This window comes from Dermacentor andersoni, chromosome 8 (assembly GCF_023375885.2).
Source record: "Dermacentor andersoni chromosome 8, qqDerAnde1_hic_scaffold, whole genome shotgun sequence".
Taxonomy (NCBI): Eukaryota; Metazoa; Arthropoda; class Arachnida; order Ixodida; family Ixodidae; genus Dermacentor; species Dermacentor andersoni.
The window spans coordinates 122,308,517-122,329,771 of NC_092821.1; the positions used below are offsets into that span (position 1 = coordinate 122,308,517).

A 21,255-nucleotide genomic window follows, 5' to 3' on the forward strand; every position below is an offset into this window, starting at 1 on the left:
CCCCACAATTGGAGTTGACTCCAGCGCACAAGCCGGCGAATCCGAGGCCTCGCCCCAGAATTTGGAAACACCTCCGGGAAAAAGTGATGACTGCGACCACTGTGACTTCTACGGGAAGGGTGAGACCATCTTACCTAACGCTGCTGAACCCCCAAGTGCCGACGGCTTTTCATGGCGACACATTTGAAGACGTGGAAGACTGGCTGGCGGAGTTCGAGCGCGTGGCTGTGTTTAACGAGTGGGACGACAACGCCAAACTCAGGAACGTCTAATTCAGCCTCCAGGATGGTGCTCGCACGTGGTTTATGAACCGCGAAAGCGCCCTGTCATCCTGTCCTGAGTTCCAGCGCAAGCTACTGGGGACTTACTCCAGCCCCAATCGCCGGGAAAAAGCGGAGCGAGCCCTTCAGTCACGCGTCCAAAAGCCCAACGAGAGCGTCACGATGTACGGGAGGACATGACGCGTCTCTTTCAGCGGGCCGATCCGAGCATGTCGGAAGAGAAGAATGTTCGTCATCTGACGAGAGGCGTAAAGGAACAGCTCTTTGGCGGTCTTGTTCGGAATATCCCCAAGTCTGTTGCGGAGTTCCTCACCGAAGCCACCGCGATGGAGAAGACGCTTCAGCAATGGCCGAACATGTACAACCGACAAGTAAATTCCGCCTGCACTCCGGGTACGCCGGTAGGCTTCGGGTACGACGTCACCTTGCTTTGAGAGCTGATTCGCTCAGTAGTTCGCAACGAGCTGCAGAAGCACCGTGGTACGTCGCCACCTTCAGTCAGCTCCCTCGCCAGCGTCGTACGCAACGAAGTACAGCAGGCACTGCAGGCATCTCTTTCCAGCAGTTAAGCACCACCTCTGCCAAGCGAGTCCCCGCGCAAGACTTACGCAGAAAAATTACTGAGCCCCGCCCAAGCTTTCGCACCTACTTATGTTGCGTCGCCAGTCGCGTTGCCAGTCGCGTTGTAATCGGCGCAAGCCGCTACGACAACTCCGCTACCGTACTTCGACGACCACCGAACACCCGCGAGGAAATCGGAGGTTTGGCAAGCACTCGATCGACGACCGCTGTGCTACCACTGCGGCGAAGCTTTTCATGTGTACCGGGAGTGCCCCTACCGACGACTCGGACTGCGGGGTTTTTCTATCGATTCCTCTCGACCTAGGTTCCGCGAAAGGCCTTCCGACATCGCAGAATTCCTCGAACAGCAGCGCAGGTCGGGCACATCGCAGCGGCAGTCCCGCTCACCCTCACCGCCGCGATATTTCCCTGCTCGTGATACCACCTCGAGGACGACACAAGGGAGATCACCAAGTCCACGCCGGGAAAACTGACGTCAGCGACCCTCCGAGGCGGGGCCGCTGATACTCGACGCGCTGAAGACCCCGTATCGTGCCGACCCCAGAACAACGAGAACACGATGACGCCAGAACCAGTTTCCGCGAACAAGATTTCACTGGACATACCTATGTTGATCGACGGCAGAAAAAGGAGTGCACTTGTAGATACCGGCGCCGATTACTCTATTCTTAGTGGCAAACTGGCGATCGTTCTGAAAAAAGTTACGTTGCCCTGGAATGGGGCACCAGTTCGCACGGCAGGTGGCCACGTCGTCACACCGCTTGGCTTAAGCCCGGCCAGAGCAGAAATACGCGGTGCTGCTTTTCTCGCCACTTGTCTGGTTCTACGCGAGTGTTCCCGCGATTTAATTCTTGGGATGGACTTTCTCCAGGAATATGGCGCCATTATTGACCTCCGCGAGCGCTGCATCACTTTCTCGACACAAAGGGCAACAACACAGACCGACGCCATTGGACACAGATCCGCACTTCGCGTTTCGGACGACAGCATCACGATACCGCCGCGTGCGAGTGTTATGGTTCCGGTCAAGTCCGACGAGCTACAAGACGGTGAAGCCATCGTAGAAGGCAACATTTCTATGTTTTTGTGTAGCGCGAAGCCTTGTGGAACTTCGTGATAGCCAGACAGCGGTCCTCGTAACCAACTTTACCTTTGAGCATCGGCACATTTTTCGTGGCACTGCCGTCGCCTATGCCGAACCATCAACGGACATCGTCGAGTGCTTTGCTTCTGAAGTGGACACAGACGACGGTTCGCTCGGAGACATCGATGTAAACTCCGAGCTTACGGACGACCAAAAGAGCGCACTGCAGGAACCCTTGAACGAATTCCACGCGTGCTTCGCTCGGTCTACTAAGGTGGGCCAAACGCCAATCACGAAGCACCGAATAACGATATCCGCCGACGCACGCCCCATCAAACAACAGCCTTATCGTGTCTCGCCGAAAGAACGTGAGGCAATCCAAACCGAAGTCAAGGAGATGCTATATGATGGTGTCATTCAGCCTTCGCACAGTCCGTGGTCCTCCCCGGTCGTTCTGGTCAAGGAAAAGACGGAACGCTTCGTTTCTGTGTTGATTATCGACGATTCAACGATGTAACCAAGAAGGACGTGTACCCACTACCACGTATCAGTACCACGACTCTTTAGGCAGGTTGCGGCGAGCTATCTTTCGTCTCTCGATCTAAAGAGCGGTTAGTGGCAAATTGAGGTAGATGAAAGAGACCGCGAAAAAACTGCTTTCGTCACTCCGGATTGCCTTTACGAATTCACAGTACCTTCTTTCGGTCTCTGTTTCGCACCAGCAACTTTCCAGCGAATGATGGACACCGTTCTCGCTAGTCTGAAGTGGCAGAGCTGCCTCGTCTACCTCGAAGACGTGGTTGTTTTTTCGGCGACATTTGACGACCACCTGAAACGACTGCGGCAAGTTCTCGAAGCCATCCGATCGGCTAACCTCACCCTTCAGCCTCAGAAGTGTCATTTCGGCTACAAGGAGCTGATGTTTCTCGGACACGTGGTCAGCGCGAAAGGCGTTAGCCGCGATTCCGCGAGAACTGCCGCTGTAGCCACATTTTCAACACCGACCGACAAGAAAGGTGTCCGACGCTTCCTGGGCCTTTGCGCATACTACCGGTGTTCCATCGAAAATTTTTGAAGATGACGGAGCGGCTGACTCGCCTCACGAGGGACGATGTATCGTTCGTCTGGACCTCAGAGCAAGAGGCTGCTTTCACCGAGCTTCGACAGCGTCTGGTGTCAGCATCAGTTTTGGCCCACTTTGACGAGGAGGCGGACACGGAAGTTCATACAGACGCCAGTAACGTTGGTCTTGGTGCGGTGCTTGTACAACGGCAGGAACGTATTGAAAGAGTGATCGCCTACGCAAGTCGCACACTATCGCGTGCAGAGACCAACTACACCACCACGGAGAAAGAGTGTCTTGCCGTCGTATGGGCGCTGGCCAAATTTCGCCCGTACCTCTACGGCCGCCCATTCAAAGTTGTAACCGATCACCACTCGTTATGCTGGCTTGCAAATCTGCGGGACCCTTCTGGACGACTGGCATGGTGGAGTCTACGTTTGCAGGAGTACGATGTGACCATCGTGTACAAGTCGGGCCGCATACACGAAGACGCTGACACACTCTCGCATGCCCCTATCGACACTACCGACCAAGACATTGAGGACGACGGCGCTTTCCTTGGGGCCGTAAGCGTTACTGATTTGTCCACACGGCAGCGCGCAGACGACGCACTACGGCCTATATTCGAACATCTGGAAGGACGAAACCCATCAATACCCCGGCATATCGCTCGAGGATTGTCTTTTTGTTTACGACATGGCGTCTTGTATAAGAAGAACTCCACTGCCACCAACAAGACCTACATTTTGGTCGTTCCAGCAAACCTTCATGCCGAAGTATTGTTCCCCTGTCATGACGAGCCTCCGTCTGGCCATTTGGGTTTTACGCGAACGCTTGATAGAGTGCGCAAATCCTACTACTGGCGAAAACTTGCCGAGTGTGTTAAGCGGTACGTCCAAGCCTGCCGTGAATGCCAGTGCCGAAAGTCGCCAGCTGTGAAGCCTGCGGGATTGCTGAATCCGATTGACCCACCTGGAAAACCTTTCGACCAGGTCGGCATGGATCTTCTGGGCCCGTTTCCACTGTCGTCTTCTGGCAACAGGTGGATAATCGTCTCCACAGGCTATTTAACGCGGTATGCTGAGACAAAGGCGCTGCCTCGAGGCACAGCTTCCGAGGTTGCCCAGTTTTTCATACAGAGTATCGTCCTACGGCATGGCGCCCCATCGCACGTCATGACAGACCGAGGCAAAGCCTTTACAGCACAGCTCATTGAAGATGTTTTTAAACTCAGCTGCACGACCCAACGAAGGACAACTGCCTATCATCTGCAGACAAACGGCTTGACCGAACGACTGAACAAAACGATGACTGACATGCTGTCTATGTTACATAGACGTACAGCACAAGACGTGGGACGAGATACTCCCTTACGTAACGTTTGCCTATAACACTACTACGCAAGAAACAACACGCTTCACGCCCTTTTACCTCGTTTACGGCCCTGAAGTGCAGACTATGTTAGAAGCAATGCTGCCGTGCGACAACATCGATCATCTCGACCTCGCCCAAGACGCCGAACTTTTCGTGCAACGCGTGGAAGAAGCCCGTCAGCTTGCCTGAGTGCCCATAAAGAAACAACAGAGCATCGATGCGCGCCGTTACAATCTCCGCCATCGACAAGTCGAGTTCCAACCTGGTGCTCAAGTTTTGGTCTGGACTTCCGTGCACCGAAAAGGACTATCCGAGAAGCTTTTGAGTCGCTGCTTCGGGCCTTACAGAGTGTTGCAGCGAATTAGTGACGTGAATTACGAAGTCCTTCCTGACGGAAGCCAGCCTCCCCGACGTCGACAACTGCAACCTGTGATTGTGCACGATGTGCGGTCGAAACCATACTATAACCCCTAATATTCAACGTTTTCAGTCGCTCGTCCCTCAGTGCCTTGCGACTATATCGCACACCACAGTGATTGTGACTATAGCCTATGTGTTCGTCCTAGGCCATCTCTGCGCTCTCACGTCAAGTCTATGTATGTTTTCCTTCGTTTTTTTTTTTTTTGAAGAGAGGGTAATGCCACATGGTGTGGCACAGCAAGGGGACTGAAGAAGAGGAAAACGAGATTCGTCTCGGCATCGCGCGTCACCGCTTACGTTTCGTAAAGTGCAAACGCCTGGATCTTCGTTCAGCGTGTATACTACAGCAGGGTATACGCGATAATATATACGAGACTGGCCGATGGCAATCGCTGTGGGTAGTCCGTACTACCATAGACAATTATTATTTGAATAGCCTACATAGCTTGTTCCAGGTTATTTACCATGTGAAGTCTGTCCGATGTCGATACAAACGCGCAATGGACGCTGTGCATTGGACTTTTTGGTTAATTATTGTATATGGACTTTATGAAAAATGTCCCCTCTTGAAGTGCATGGACTGTAATAGACCGAAGTAAATATATTTAAAAATGCTATATACACCTGTGGACTATTGCCTGCGCATAAGTTTGTAACGTAAAAGAGCCCCTACCAGAAGGCAAGGCAACCTGCTGGAACTCCATGGACAATCTTGTAAACTGCCGCATCTCATTTTTATGTCAACATATAACTGTCCATATACGGTACCGCGCGCTGGGAGGATTACGTGTGTCACTGAGCCCGGTTAGTCCATCATGTATTTAACGTGCCACTGAACACCGTCAAATTCGCGTGATCGTATCGCCAAGAAATGCAAAGATGCGGGTGAAACATCGGAGAACAACGACGTTACAAGTGATGGTCTAAGAGCTTCGCGCCGACGCCGCGACAACGAAGCGTAACATACGAGAAAACGCAACAACCGGTCATGCGTCAATATGGTTCTCTTGCTTTTTTTATATTCAGTGGCATAAAACACGTGGTAGCAATTACAACTTGTAGCCATGAATTTGATAACAAAAGGATATCCTCACACACCTTCAAACAGAGTGATAGACTCGACTTGTGCGCAAAGCCACCTTTTCACGCACTATGTGTTGTATTGAAGAAAAAGTAACAGCTGAAGTTACCATATCGGCGGAGGGACTGAGAGGCTGGTTCCAATAAATATGTATTGCTATACACAATGAAATAAAAAAAAATTAACTCTTAAGTGTGCTCTTGGATTGTGACCTAGCAAAACTACAAAAGATGGGTGTTGAGGAAGCACTCTATAAAAAGGTCTGGACTGATTCGAAATCCTAAATGTTGAAGGAAGGTTGTTTGGTAGAGCTAGGAACAAAAAAGAAGAAATGTGTCTTCTTTAGCTTGTCGTACCATCCACCACTTTTTGACATTACAACGTATACTCGATCAAAGGACAAACTCATGATACGCAAAGCCCAACCGTATAGAGAGCTTGCCGAATAAACGCACGGAGATGGATTCGAACCTCACGTGTAAGCTGCACTCTATTCACTGCGTTATATGTAGATTTTGATTTCTTTAATGCATGCAATTAATGTGAGTAACGTACACAGTGAATATTATTTACGTTACATTTACACACGTGCGCGCGCGCACCAAAAGGGTGAAATACATGGGGTGTTTTGTACCAGCACCAAACTTTTAAATGTTGCCCGTGGTAGGTTGCACTATGTTAAACCTTGATTTAAGTGACTCTGTGAGGCGGCCATTACGTCTAGGAGAAATCAAGACCCGTAAGTGAATAATTAACATAATTACGCTCGGCGCTAAGTTAACTCTCGTAGCTCCTGCAGCGTTTCGCCGCGTAGCATGCCGGGAAGCTCGGTGACGTAATAAAGTTGGTGCAGTCGTTCATTCGGTCACTTAAAGTGTGCACAAACAAATTGGCGGCTTATTCCACTAAGTCTCTCTGGAATTCGCCTTACATGTAAAGGTTTTCTTTTGTTAATCGGGATTACACCCGCCGTGGTTGCTCAGTGGCTATGGTGTTTGGCTGCTGAGCACGAGGTCGCGGGATCGAATCCCGGCCACGGCGGCCGCATTTCGATGGGGGCGAAATGCGAAAACACCCGTGTACTTAGATTTAGGTGCACGTTAAAGAACCCCAGGTGGTCGAAATTTCCGGAGCCCTCCACTACGGCGTGCATAATCAGAAAGTGGTTTTGGCACGTAAAACCCCATATTTAAAAAAAATTAATCGGGATTAGCCTGCTCTACGTGCGAGCGGTATCCGGTGCGCTGCCTTTACCACGAAGTGACCTGTGTAAGGAAGAATTGCGGAGGTCCCAGGTTTTTGGTTATATAGGCGTTCGACTGTAGTGGGTAAGATCCATCATTTGGAGCCTCAACTCTGCGATAAGCCACAGGCATGTTTGCCACCGCCGTCCAGGAATTCCTTATAAATTCCAACCGATTGCCGTGTATTAAAAGGTTGCACCTCTTCGCTCCTGTTTTCTTTTTTTTTTTGTACCCTTCAAATGCTTATTACTTTGCTGTTGCTGTTCTTTCCAGTGTGAGATGTAATTTTGGCTTTCCACATCATTTATTTATTTTTTTTATCACTATACTGAAACCTTATTTCCGATTATCAAATTCGAATATTCCGTTCAGTTCTTGGTCAATCCTGCATGCCCTTACAATAATTGTTATACAAATTAGGTCGCGTTTCTTTCGAGTTTCTGCTGCATTCACTGTAAGCTTTGTGTGTAAATGCAGTTGAATATATTGCATGCTTTTTTGTCAGAGTGAGCCATATTTTCGTTAGACGACGACAACAACAAGCTGCCGTTCCAGATGCTGTGGCTAATTCTCACGCGGCACTCTGTTGTTGTTGATGATGATGATGATGATAATAATAATAATAATAATAATAATAATAATAATAATTATTATTATTATTATTATTATTATTATTATTATTATTATTATTATTATTATTAACTTTTATGACACGTATTCACTAATTAGGATAGACCAAGAACCGGTTGGCAGGAGGTATCGTAAAGGATATTCGAAACGGAGAAAAGGGAAAACAAAAGGAAAGAGCGGGAAAAAAAAACTAGGATAATATGCGAGTGAGCTACTAAGTGAAGTAAAATTATGAAGGAAGTAATAAGATCGGCGAGAGTAAACACAACGTTAATAAAGGATTTGGAGAAACAATTTCAATGGAGTAAGTAGCGATCACAGAATATTAGAATCTAGCTACAAAAAGTTAGAGCGGCAATCGTTTCGTTTCTGACATGTGGCTTTGACACTTAGAACGGAGGCTCCGATATTTATGGTGCTTTAGCCGTTAGATTTTAGAAGACGAATCGCAGCATACGAGGAATAAATAAATACATAAGAAACCTGGACCATAGAAAGAAAACGTGATCACAGAAACGCAGCCGAAGAAATAAGTGAATACATGCGTAAAAACAGATCACATAATAATACATTAATACATAAGTAGGTACGTAAAGAAACGAACAACGGAGAGGCGAAGGACCTGCAGTCTTAAGGCAGTTGCGTCGAGTTGTAGCCAAGTCTACAAGCTAACGTACTTAAAAAGTGAGACACTGCGTCCTCTGGCGGCCACGCAAGGGATCGCCGTCCTTTCGTAGCGAGCAATCAACGACATAAATATATCTCTCTCTCTCTACGCAAGCCTTCGTTGAAACAACCCCCGTGAATCTCGCATACCTCCGGCGAAATCTCCTCGATCCTGCCGTTCCGAACTGGAGTTAATTTCCCGTTTCGGTCGTTTTCGTTTTCCCCCGGCATCTCTCGTTCGTAGAAAGAGCTCTTGCCTCAACCATGCGGACCTCGAAATAACCGCAAGACCGCGAATTATCAACCTGGCGAGCCCCCGCTGCACAGATTTGTCTTATCTCTTCCCATCTCCGCAACGCCGTGGGGAGGTCAGCAAGTGGAACGCCGTCACCGTACCAACGCCGTTCCGTCCTGCACGTCGCTTCTTGTGTATGTAGTTACGTATAAGACAAAATATCTTGATTATGTCGAGGCAGGCACGTACCCAGGATTCTTGTTCGAGGGTGAAAAGGGGGGGGGCAATCCAAGGAAACATTTCTATGCAAATGAGGGGCGGGGGGTACCTTTACTAGTATAAATGTGAATAACGCCCGCCATTCGCCATAAAGACGCGTAAACCCGCAAAAGAGAAATGAAATAAGGTGTATCGCACAGGTGCGCCTCTTCTTTACCTGGCAAACAAGGAACCACACTCCTAAGCAAAGTTACACCCTTTTGCGACACAACGATAATCGTCATCTGTCTTGTCCGCATTTCCTTTCTTCAACGCGGCGGGCCCGGCACTTCACAGTAACGAACGGCATGCGCGTTATCAGCATGGCATAGCATTCCCGAAGGGAAAGTAACGAGCGCAGCGTTTTCAAGAAAGGAAATGCGGGCAAGACATGACTATTATTGTTGTGTGGCTAATATACACTCCAAAGGGTGTAAACTTTTCTTACAGTGTAAGAGCGCACACCGAATGGACTCGCGCAGGAAGGAACCGCAGCAAGAGCACTGCCAAGAACAAGTATAAACAAACGAAAGTGCAAAATAAAGATTTCTATCATCATAAGCAGCAGCCTATTTTATGTCCAATGCAGGATGAAGGCCTGTCCCAGTAGATTTCTATAGTAGCATACAACTTTAAAAAAGAACTGCAGTTGGCAACCAAGGCACACGGACCGCGCGGGGTTGTGTTACTCCGCCAGCCAATCACAGAAGCAAACAAAATCGTCGTCATGCGGCCTTTTCAAAATGGCGTCGTACTTGATACCTCCGGAGCGTCTGTTGTTCTTGAAGAGTCTCTTCATCGACGGAAGCAATGAAGTGTGCAGCAGACATGGACAAAATGAATGGAGCCTGAGAATTTTACTTTCTGCTTAGTGGCTATGGTGTTGGGCTGCTGAGCACGAGGTCGCGGGATCGAATCCCGGCTACGGCGGCCGCATTTCGATGGGGAGGAAAACACTCGTCTACTTAGATTTAGGTGCACGTTAAAGAACCCCAGGTGGTCCACATTTCCGGAGTCCCCCACTACGGCGTGCCTCATTATCAGATTTTGGCACGTAAAACTCCATAATTAATTAAATCTTCAAAAGTCTGCGGTTCATTTCACTGCTGAGCCCGTTTTACTAATGAAATTTCACTGCCAACTGAAGTGAAACTTGACAATAAATAGTTGCAGCGAAGCAAGCATTTTATTTCACTTCAATAAAGAATTAGGCTTTCGCCATTCCACTATGATAGGCGAGGGAAAACGCATAAAATTACGCGCTAATAACTTTATTTTTCCGTTTACCGCCTTATTTGCGTAACAGGAAAAGTTTGAAGTATGAACTATTTGCAGCCTCGCGGAGGAACAGTGGCTGGCGGTTATGATGGCGTGCGCGGGGCTTCACTGCAGACTTAAGTTGTACCCGACTATAGTGGCGTTCTTTTTATTAGCTCCGGAAGAATTATAGAGAAATGTATATTTGCCGAACAATCACAGTTCTTTTGGATCCCTCGTTTACTGCTCAACCAAGTGAAGTGCCAAAGTCGACTAGTATTGTTATTTGGGAAGTTGCGTAACGACGCGTGGCCGCCCGTCCCGTACGTATACAACCACGTAGAGCACAGGACGCTGCAGTTCTAGACGCACTGCGCCCACCGCGGAAGGTTAGAAAAACACCTACGTAAGTACAGCAGAGAAGTGGCTACGTCAGGCGGCTCGACTGATAACTGTAGAAGTGTTCTTCGAGATACACAGAATTGTTCTCCACTTCGGGCAGCGTATTCTCTACTTCCTTTTTAAATAAAAAGATGTTGATTTATAAATATTTTCATAAACAACGGGTAAATTAGTTAATTTTCGCTTTTCCTTCCGTTTCGGCTGTTGCCTTGGCTTAATTTCTCAACTCTTTGCGATTCTTGTTTCCAGTTGCCAATTTTACACGAAAAGTGCTGTACAATTAGGGAAAAACCAGACGTAACGGGTGACAGTCATATTGCTTATGGGTTTAAGGGTTATTGCAGGGTTTGATGATGGACGCTGTTTCGCATGATTTTAACTTGCACTTTATTTAAGCCATATCGCGGGTATATGGTTCCGACGATCTGCCAGCGTCACGGCGAGCCGTCACTCGAGAAAATAATGAAGCAAAAGTAAAAGTTAAACTCAGCTGGCGTTGTCTCCGGCCGCAACTCGTTCCTCAAACATACAGACCAGCTGACTACGAACCGAATCCCTTTCCTGGTCCCTGGATCAGCCCAAACCAAAGAAGGTTGAACTAACGAAGCAACAGCCATGCGCGTAACCGTTGAATAGATGGTGACAACTGAACGCATCTCGAGTTAATCGTGCGGGCACCGAATCGATGAGAAAAGTGGCCTTCACACCACAGGAGATGCCGATAAATACCGTCATACAAAAGGAGTGAAAAAGACAGCAAAATATCGACCACCGAATGTCTGTCAAGTCTCAACATTGATTTGGCGGCGCTTCAGGAATGTGTGTGAGGATTGGTGGCGTGAGCGGGGAGAGGGGACCTGTGTTGAGTGGGCTCCTGAACAACGCGTTGCCATGCGTTGAACGCGGTTTAAATCATGGATCCGGGACCTAAAAGAGGTGCGACGTAATGCCCAACGCATTTCTCTCGCGTATACCGCTAAATCGCCGCTGAATCTTTTTCCTGTCTGTTTTCAGCAGGTGGTCTCCCAGAGGGACAACCGTTCGGCGACGTCGAAGACGAAAATAACATATTTCGCGAACTAGAGCAGGTACGCAGTAAAAAAGCACATTGTTCAATACATTGTATTTATTCAGTTCTTTCTTTCGCCCTCGTCATTCTAGTGACATGCGTTCACTTGCTAACGACTCAAAGAACGGTGACCTTTGAACACTTTCGAGAAGTCTGAGGGAGGGCCGACGTTTAATGCGCACGTTCTTGGCGAAAAAAAAAAAAATGTCCCGCGCAAGATGTGACCACATTTACAGAACGCTCTGGATGATCCATCCACGAACGCGGTCGTGTATGTAGTCCGGGATGATGTTCACTGCATAGAAGATGATTTGGTGTCCTCCCATCCATAGATGTGATGAAACAACGGCGCTGTCTTGCTCGTACGGCCTATGGAAAGTTTGTTGGCAGCAGGTGCTTCCGTCCCAGGCTTTTGTGATGTAAACACCACTGCTGCCCTCTAGTGCTAGTGATGATGATGAGTGCTTCGGAGGACGTAGATAAAATATTGGGGAGGGGTGGTGGTTCTGCAATCCTTGTAGAAGCACTGATGAGTGTTGATTACAGTGTTATTACTTTGAGCTAGAAACGTTACTGAAACTATCGCAACGTTATTGCACCGTTATTGCGACTGCAATGTACCTAATGCCCAAATTTGTGAAGACAATTTAGAACACGAGCGAGCGAAACGGTCCGGAGCATATTGCTCGGAGCAGACCTGCCACTTGTGCTGACGTCACCACGCACCACCGCTGATCGTTCAGCACGGCGTGACGTCAGCGCCGATTCCTAAACTAGCCGTGAGCTGCAGCAGCTTGGGCGGAAGCCGCGGACACGCGGTTAATCTACGCGTTCGAAGTTTCGAGTAGCTGGCACAAACGAGATTGCAAATGTTCAGGTCGTCAATACGAGTGAACTGTTACACGTAACAGCCGCGAGAAATAACTGTTGGCCGCCTTCAGCGTGCAAGAAACCGCCGTTATATAAAGCGCCGTCCTTCGCCATCGGACGGTGGGATAAGCGCTGAACCACGACTTTCTCGCCCTCTAGTGCAGAAGCATTGCCTCCAAGATCGTTGGTGCAGTACGAGTATAGAGTTTCTAATGCTATGAGTATGAGTTTCTTCCGATAACGGAGGACATGGCAAGAAAGAAGGCTGGTTGCAGCTGGTGTTGCTGGCGGCACAAAGAGCACGGCGATTATAATATCGGAATGTCATTCTTGAATACTGCGCAGTTAGAAAACAAAAAGAAGAAAGCTTATCGGACTACCGTGTAAGTTGTGCCAACATTTCGAAGTCACTATCGCGGTACGCTATACGTACTGCACTCGGCGAAGGACTGGCTACCTGCCCAACTCCCGTGCCTTCTGAAGCAACGCGAACGCATAGCCGTCAAGGTCTTAAAACGCCCGCAGGTATACTCTTGTTGAATCTGTAACGGGGTAGGACGTTCATAACCAAACAGCGAGCTTAACGCACCCTTATCTGTTATCTCGCTTACACCTTCCGACCTACTCAAGAGACGATAAAACCGAGTCTTACACAGGGAACACTTGGCAAGGACATGTGGCCACGTCGGTCATCTAGGGGCATCTATATAGAGCGCTGCATCGAACAGCAGATTGGCCCTGACTTCAAATTAAAGGTGTCGAGAAAACACAGCGCATCTCTCTCTCTCTCTCTCTCTCTCTCTCTCTCTCTCTCTCTACCCAAATAACCCATTCTTGCGCGGCTTCGCTCCGGGGCTACGGCTCGAACACGTGACCAGCACCGCGAAAATGCCCATCGTAAAACAGCGTGCTCATACGTCACGGTTCATAGGGAAGTTAATGAAATTGCGCCCGCAAGAGGGGGCGTGTAGTCGATAGCGAGACGGGGGGGGGGGGGGGGGAGGGGTTAATTGTAGCTATAGTATGTCATCGGGCGTGTTGTACTGATGTGATGCGCGCGCGTAGTGCTGGCTTCTTCGGTGAGGGCGGCATCAGGCGCTTGGCGTCGCAGCAGGCGCCGACGGAACGTCCGGCACGTCCGCATCGTCCACGTCATCCGCCTGGGAAGGAAACGCCGACACCACGCCGCCGTCCACTGCTGCAGACCCTGCGACGCGCGGATGACCACAGCAAAGGACGAAGCCGGTTATGCGCTGATCGTCGCGCAGCTCATATCTTTCTCTTGGAACTCGTAAACTACGCGCGCAAACAGAATTCACGAGAACACACAGCGAAGAACGGCGGCAACCGGAAGGCCGAAGAAAATAGGCGCAAGGCGCCAGGGAGTTCCAACAGGGAATAATGCAGTCACGTGTCCGAGAAATGTACGGGCCACAGGCAGGACAGTGGCAGGGTCATCAACACAGACACTATAAGGCGACAAAAGTACATCGAGCTAACCACAGGTTATAGGTCCATATTAGAAAAACAAATTCTATTTTTCTTTCTGTCAGCCGACTCACACCTTGGTCACCTGACTGGTGAATGGGGTAACGCTTCTCTATGACTCTATGAACGCTTCTCTATGAACAGAGTGTGTGTTTTCTCAAGCCACATCGTTACACACTTAAGCGATCTGCCGTCTTGACCTATAGGTGGGAGTACGCGTTGTTTGTAACCGACAGCACGTGCCCGACTTGAAGCCGTTTCTACACTCACTTTAGGTTACATGTGCAGACGCCTACGCTCTTGCTAAGAGCTATGGAGCACCGGGCTGGGAAGTTTATAGAAAGCGATACCAAAGCAGCCATAGGTTCAGGACACCGGTACCACGCTGAACACAGTGTGACATACGTGACCAGAGCCGGTATAGTGTAACGGATTCATTTTGCTCGATTCTATTACTCATTCCTTTCTGTTCCTGTCCACCGATACGGAACCGGCCAATCCCGACGATGATGATAATGATAAGCAAAACGATCTTTATTCCCAATCCCTTTGAAATGGAACGGTGACAAATATTAGCCTAGCTTGCTTTAGCTAATTAATTATCTCTGCTTCTACTGCAATCTAGCATTTTTCACATCTGCGTTGTATTATTTCGCTTCATTAAATACTCCATACCTATAATGTAAAATTACCTGCGCCTGTAACGACTTCGGTTCTTTCTCATTCTTGTCCCTTTCTTTTCTTCGACAATACTCTAAACGTCTCTTCCTTATCTTGATTGCTGAGCACTTAACGCTCGCGTTACCGTTGGATACCGGTACTGTGGAAGATGGAAGGCCCCTATATGGTCCTGGCTGGGTGAACATCCTGGCATTTCGTCATAATCAGTTGGTTGCGTCATCTTGTTGCGAATATTTGCGCCAGTATGTTTAGGTCCTCGCGCAAACCGGATGAGGCCTCAAAATCGCAAGTCACTGCCCTTTCGTGATAACCTGTTATCTGCTAACCCGCTACTTTCGTGATGAAGTCGGCGGGTACGTAATTCAAAACACTGACGAAGCACGAAACAGAATAGCACTCTAATGGAATCGTTACATTTTCCCCACCCAGGTTACTTACTGTTGCTCACAGGCATATAATCTTTCAAACTCTTGAACCAAGCAGCAACACAAGAATAGCGCTTTCATCGCCTCGCAGCACCACTCAAGCGTCAAACAAGTAAAATGAAGTTCAATAATTTCAGTGAGAGAGATGCGTTTCCCCGTGTGTGAAATAATAATAATAATAATAATAATAATAATAATAATAATAATAATAATAATAATAATAATGGACTCGCCTCTCTCCCTCCTGTTGTCAACAAACTCAAATTCTTGTATCAGCTAGCAAACGTCTCATCATTTATACTGGACGCAGTTAAAGCGTGTGACAATACTTCAGACAACAATTAATCATAAGTGATCCCGTCAAGTGAATGCCCAATTGCGTGTGAGTGGTAGTGAAAAAAGGTTCCATCAATTTAGCACACTCCCATGATGCCACACTCCGTATTGCTCTGCACAGTTTGTGGGGAGGAATGGTCATTGCATACTCCTGTGACGCACGCAACTGTGATGCGTACTCCTGCTTTGCGTACTCCGTGTTAGCATACAGACGACGTGTGCCAAGGACTTCGGCGGGGCACTCGGCACGTGTCGCAACAACGTCCGTGGAAACACCAGCGCCATGTAATCAATCGCGAACGCAGCTTCACAGCGAAGCAGCTAAAGGGTATACAGACCACTTACCCGCCGTGAGTAATAGAGACGCCTGTTCCTCGCAGTACCGTGGTCGATTGCAGGTGTAGTAGCACTTGCGACGGTTGCAGTTGTCGAGGAAACAGAGGTAGTGGCAGTCGCGACCGCTTCCTCCAGGCCGTCCGGGAGGCGGGTACTCTTGAGCAGACGACAGCGCCACCACCAGGAGAATCACCATCAACAGAGCCGCAGCGGCTAGGGACATTCTGGACGCCATGTTCTTCTGCGCGTGGGAGGGAGAACACTATGGCCATTGTAGGCGTAAGCAGGCAACGTCGAGCATACACTTAGGGTTGCACGTTAGGGCTCGTTGGTGCATCACACCGGAGAACTTGGGCGTAGCGCACCCGAAGACAGAAGTGCTCGGTCGACGAAGAGTGCTCAATCCTATAACACCGTCTGTCGGTGTCGTCTGGAACCCTGTGGAATTCCGCAGTGTTGTCGTCGAATACTCGCCATCTTTTCGGCACTTACTGGCCCGCGGGGCTGCTATATATCGTCTTCCTGATTGGCTCGACGTGTCAAAGTGACGCGGAATTTGACAGCGTTCAGAATGGCTTTCCGGATCATTACTTGTGTGACACGAAAATTGTCCCTCTACCGCGAGCGTTGCAAAGCTACAAGATACAAGCGTAGAATAAGAAAGAAAAGGACAAGCAGTCTTCGAAAAAAAAAAAAAGAAAATTGTTCTCCACCTCATCAGCGCGCTACGTGACCTACGCTGCGGTCTGGTGCACACCCCAGTAAGCTGATCGCGGAGTTATTTGCAGCCAAACGTCCGGCACTTTGGCCCAGTATAATGCGGCTTGCAGATTTATCTTTTGCGAGACAAAGTTGTTCAGCTTACTTGAGTCCTTGCTTTCTTAAAATGGCACTAAAGAAGACTATTGGATTAGGCTGCGTTATCAAATTGCATTTCTGCAATAGCAAGACGTCTGCTTAATTACTTTGAGAAGAGCCTTAGTAAGACAGATAAGGGCGCAAACATAAAACACGGGTGGCGACGCCCCCTGAAGTTCCCGCACTACATCGCAGTGACGTCATTGCTTTCTTTAAAAACCTGTACACGTGCTCAGTCAAGTGTTTATCGGTAAATAAGGACATCGTTGGGGTTTAAAACAACCACACACTCAACGTAACAACTTTTGAGAATATTTCCGATGCTGAAAAGGCCTCTACATACGAGTAAATTATTTCAAATCTGTGACGCCACTCCGACGCATCGGCGCTTCAGGCTTCGGCGCGAAATTCAAGAGAAAGAAATGACTGGCCTTCACTTCCTCAGCTATAGAAATCGACTTTACATTGCCCATCATGTACCCTAGAAACTAGAAAGCATATTTTACCAGTTCAAACTGATTTATAGTGTTGCTCTTTAGCACTTCTTTAGGACTATGACACCATGTCCTTCAGCAGGAACTTCAAGTACCGCGCGAGCCCGAGTCACCAGACCAAAACACCCTTCCAACGGGAGCCGCCGGGTGTCGGCAAAATGTCCTATGGTCTCTTAGTGGTTGGCACAGGTGAGTACCTGCTCGAACACGTATTCTTTGTACACACTGGCGACACAGTCCAGAGATGGGAACCGCGAGACTCGATGGGAAGGTCTAAAGACCGAGGGTCCATACAACATGATTATTGGGCCAGCCTAAGGACAGGAGGACAGGAACCCGAAGACACAACACTAAACGAGTAGAGCGCAATATAATTACCAACCGGCGTTTGTTGACAACGCGAGGCAAGAAGAAGGGCGACATAACGAAGAAAAAAAAAAAGGTCGTAAAGGATATCACGTGGCATGGTCTTGCCGTTCAGATATTCCTCATCTTCGTGAAACTGACAGAAGATGCGCTGACGCCCTCTCCGTTCGGTTCCAGAGAGCGCGACGCATTACGCTTCCAATATTCCCATCTTTATCCTTATCCCTTCATCTTCCTATAGATTGAAGTGCCAAAAAGAGATAACCTCACATTTGCATGTGGCATGCAGTGCTCCGCCAAGTTAAGCTTAAGATCCTTAAGATCCTTAGGCAAGCGCTAGAACTACGATGGAAACTCGCCAACTATAGCCTGCAGCTTCAAGCACTGGTCCACGCAAAGTCCTTCCCTTCTCTACCGTACAAAACTATTTGACATACTAAAAGATTCGCATTGAGTTTGTGTAGTGCTCGATGAACATTCTTGAGAGAGAAAAAAAGAACAGAAAGCTGCTGAATTTCAGTGTCAAACTTTCGCTAGGGTCCCGCCGCGCTGAAAGGGACCGCGGCACCCCGGCATGCATGCTCACCTGTCGTTCGCTTGCCTGCTGTTGCGCTAGCTGTGACGGCAACGAAAACTCTGATGGGCGCGGCTATAAATAGCCGGGTCCTTCTACAACCTCCTCCTCCTTCTCCTCTTCGCATCTTTCTCTCTTCCGCGCTGACCAGTTGCATTGCTCGGACGGTGGACGGATTTTTTTTCTTTTTTTTTAAACGCGATGGCCGCCGAAGATGCGGAGAGGAGACGGACAGGTCCCCCCTAAAGAAAGTCGCAGCCGACGCCCTGTCGCAGCGCCGGCGGAGCTTTCACATCTTGCGGTCGGCGGTCATCGCGTGACCCCTTCCGCTATCGGGCAGAGCTTCCGGCTCCATCTCGGGGCCAGAGAAATACCGGTTCCCTTCCCCATGGCCGGACTGGAGGGTGGGTTAAGGCCGCTGCCCCTGCCGTATAAGAAGGGGTTTTGTGTACGCCACGTAATACGTTCTTTTTTGTTGCGAAAGCTTTCTTCGCCGACGGTGGTCGACCAACAGGAGCCGCAACCCCTTCCCCCCCCCCCCCTTTTCTCGCTGATGTACGACCGCGGTATAAGCCGCCCTGATTTACGTCGACGAACGCGCACGAATTACGTATACAAGCAGAACTTTTTGTTGGGGTAGTTGATGCATGTTACTCAAGTACTAAAGCGCCAAACAGACGACACAAGAAGAGCTCGTCCGTGTCTTTTTTTTTTTTTTTTTGTCGTCTGTTCGGCGCTTTAGTACTTCAGTTACGTATACGTCGGCTTCCCTACATACGAGCGGAATACAGCTTTTGGCCGCTCGACATGGTACGTATCTCGTCGGTCACGTAGCCTCCAGAGTTTGTCCTCCGTTTTCTCTCGGGGCGCATGAAAGCACGCAAGGCCTGTTTGTTTCGTTTTGTTTTTTGGCGGACGCTCTGGCGCCGTCGTGATGAAAGCAACGTCGCCACCTTGCGCTTGCTTTTAAGTGACTGAGGCATAAGCAGCTTGCGACCGGATTTTAACGCCGGCGGAATGGATCAGTTTATTTAACTACGTTGAGTGATAGCGTCACCAAGGAGGCTTGTAGGCGACTTGCAGGCCTGCAGGCATGAAAATACTAATAGGTTGTAATGCTATACTGATGGGCGAACGAGCGATATCGCACGTACGTTAGGTTTATGCGATTCTTTTCCTATGGTATTTACAGGTTATAGCTGCCGTGAAATGGTGTCGGCATTATCTAGCTGTCGACTGCAAAAGTAGCGGTAGAAATTTTGTCGTTTTTGTCTTTCTACTGGCTTTTTGCTGCCTTTTTGCTGCCTTTTGTATACGTAAATTATCTTGAGGTGCAATAGACTATCAAGAATTATGTTTTTCTTTTTTCTTTCTTTCTTTCGAAGGGGATATCGGTGTTAGCAGAATGGCGAGATTGTTGGAGTTTGATTAACTGTGTCTACTTGGGCTGCACGTCACCGTGTCACGAGTTAATTGGCTTGCTCCGTGCCAATGAACCCCTTTGAATCCAGTCTGTAGATCATCGATGAACTTCTCGAAGACCGATTTCTTTTTTCTTTTTTACAAACTTGCCGTTTTGACGACGAAGTCTACACGATATAGAGAGAGAGAGCAAAAAGACATTATTACAAGTTTGTTTCTTCTTATCTGCTAAAAAAAATCATGTGGCTTTAAGTGCCAAAACTGCGATCTGATTATGAGGCACGGCGTAGTGGGGGGACTCCGGAATAATTTTGACCACCTGGGGGTTCTTCAACGTTCACCTAAATCTGAGTGCACGAGTGATCTTGCATTTCGCACCCCCCATCGAAGTGCGGCCGCCGTGGCCGGGATTCGAACCCGCGGCCTCGTGCTTAGCAGAGCAACACCAAAGCCACTAAGCAACCACGACGGGTTTCTGATCTGCTATCGTGGTTCATAGATTGGTACGAGGGTTACTTCCAGAAATGTCAGTCATTAGTCCAGAAAATTCTATAGGGCCATTGTCCTTGCATTCATTATGATGCTGTAATGAATGCCAAATAAAGCTATTTATTTCTTTCTAAGTTCACAGGCAGCCTGTAGACACTCTTTAGGCTTTTTTCATAAGCAAGAGTCCATGGATTTTCCAAATGGTCTGTCTAGGTAAATTTGTGCGAAGGAATTGTCACCGGTCGTGAAAATAAAAATGAGCTGCCCCTGGAAAGGGTTGCACAGGATGCCTTGAAGCATCCCAAGTTAGTGCGTAAAAATATAAAATATGCATACGGTCGTACCTCTCTATAGATATGACGGAAACATTGGTTCCCGGCCGAAATTGTCCCCTAAGCGGGTCATTCATCTCTTAATTAAAAGCAATATATTTTTCCGAAAATAAACTTGTAATTCTACTTTTGCATGTAACAGTGGGCAGCATGTACACAGTTTTCAAAGCCTTCACGTGACCGATGTTATTCCGATGTTGGCCGCGTGCTGCGTAGTTAGTTAATGCGGTGCAGTCATCGGGATTTCTACTTCTCTGTGAACTAATACCTAACTCTCTCCCTCTCTCTCTCTCTCTGTTTTATTAATGCTTGTCTACATAAATGGCCGCATGAGCATTATCGGACGGACTGTTGTTATCCTCGCGCAGCTTCTCTGCAAAAGAATCTCTGGAGCACGTATATATATATATATATATATATATATATATATATATATATATGACAAGCTCGTCGCTATATATATATATATATATATATATATATATATATATATATATATATATATATATATATGTATAGCCCGTTGCGGGACTCTGCGTTCGCGCGACTGCCGGGTCCGGAACGCAGTACAGTCAAATCGGCAAAGCAGTTTTCGGCAAGCGCTTCTTTTCAAGCACATATGCTTCTCGTTTCAATGCTGATCAAGTATACGCACCAGCAAATGAAAAGACGCGCAGGTTCAGTTTATTCACGCTGACAGCAATGAAAACTTCAAACGTTTCCATCCGCGCCTTCTTCGAGGCTGTATTGCACTCGATATTGCACGGGTGTAGTACAACGCTCGTCTTGAAGTGATAGAACTTCCGACGCTGCCCGTGTATTGACGGGAATTAAAAGTACACGTAGGCTTTGGATGTCTGTGGCGTTGCATATATGCGCATATTATATTACACTGTGCTTTTGTTTGGAGGGCAAGAGTCCGCAACGATTGCAATGGC

The 21,255-nt window shown here is 48.2% G+C and overlaps 1 protein-coding gene and 1 long non-coding RNA gene across 2 annotated transcripts in view; one reads left to right on the forward strand and one right to left on the reverse strand.

Annotated features, from left to right (window-relative positions):
• Positions 1-21,255, forward strand: part of LOC140219863 (uncharacterized) — a 478,555-nt gene that overhangs the window by 244,543 nt on the left and 212,757 nt on the right. The window lies entirely within an intron of this gene.
• On the reverse strand, positions 11,686-18,595 carry LOC126529055 (uncharacterized). The gene is made up of 3 exons (XM_050176654.3): positions 18,087-18,595; positions 15,792-16,023; positions 11,686-13,723 (listed from the first exon to the last, which is right to left on the reverse strand). Exons 2-3 carry the CDS (start codon positions 16,015-16,017, stop codon positions 13,608-13,610), a joined length of 342 nt encoding a protein of 113 aa, XP_050032611.1. The 5' UTR covers positions 16,018-16,023; positions 18,087-18,595; the 3' UTR covers positions 11,686-13,607.

Coding starts and splice junctions, on each gene's coding strand:
- LOC126529055 (XM_050176654.3), bottom strand. CDS start 16,017: ATGGCGTCCAGAATGTCCCTAGCCGCTGCGGCTCTGTTGATGGTGATT. Junction 13,724..15,791: donor GTCTCTATTACTCACGGCGG/GTAAGTGGTCTG, acceptor CGCGCGTCGCAG/GGTCTGCAGCAGTGGACGGC.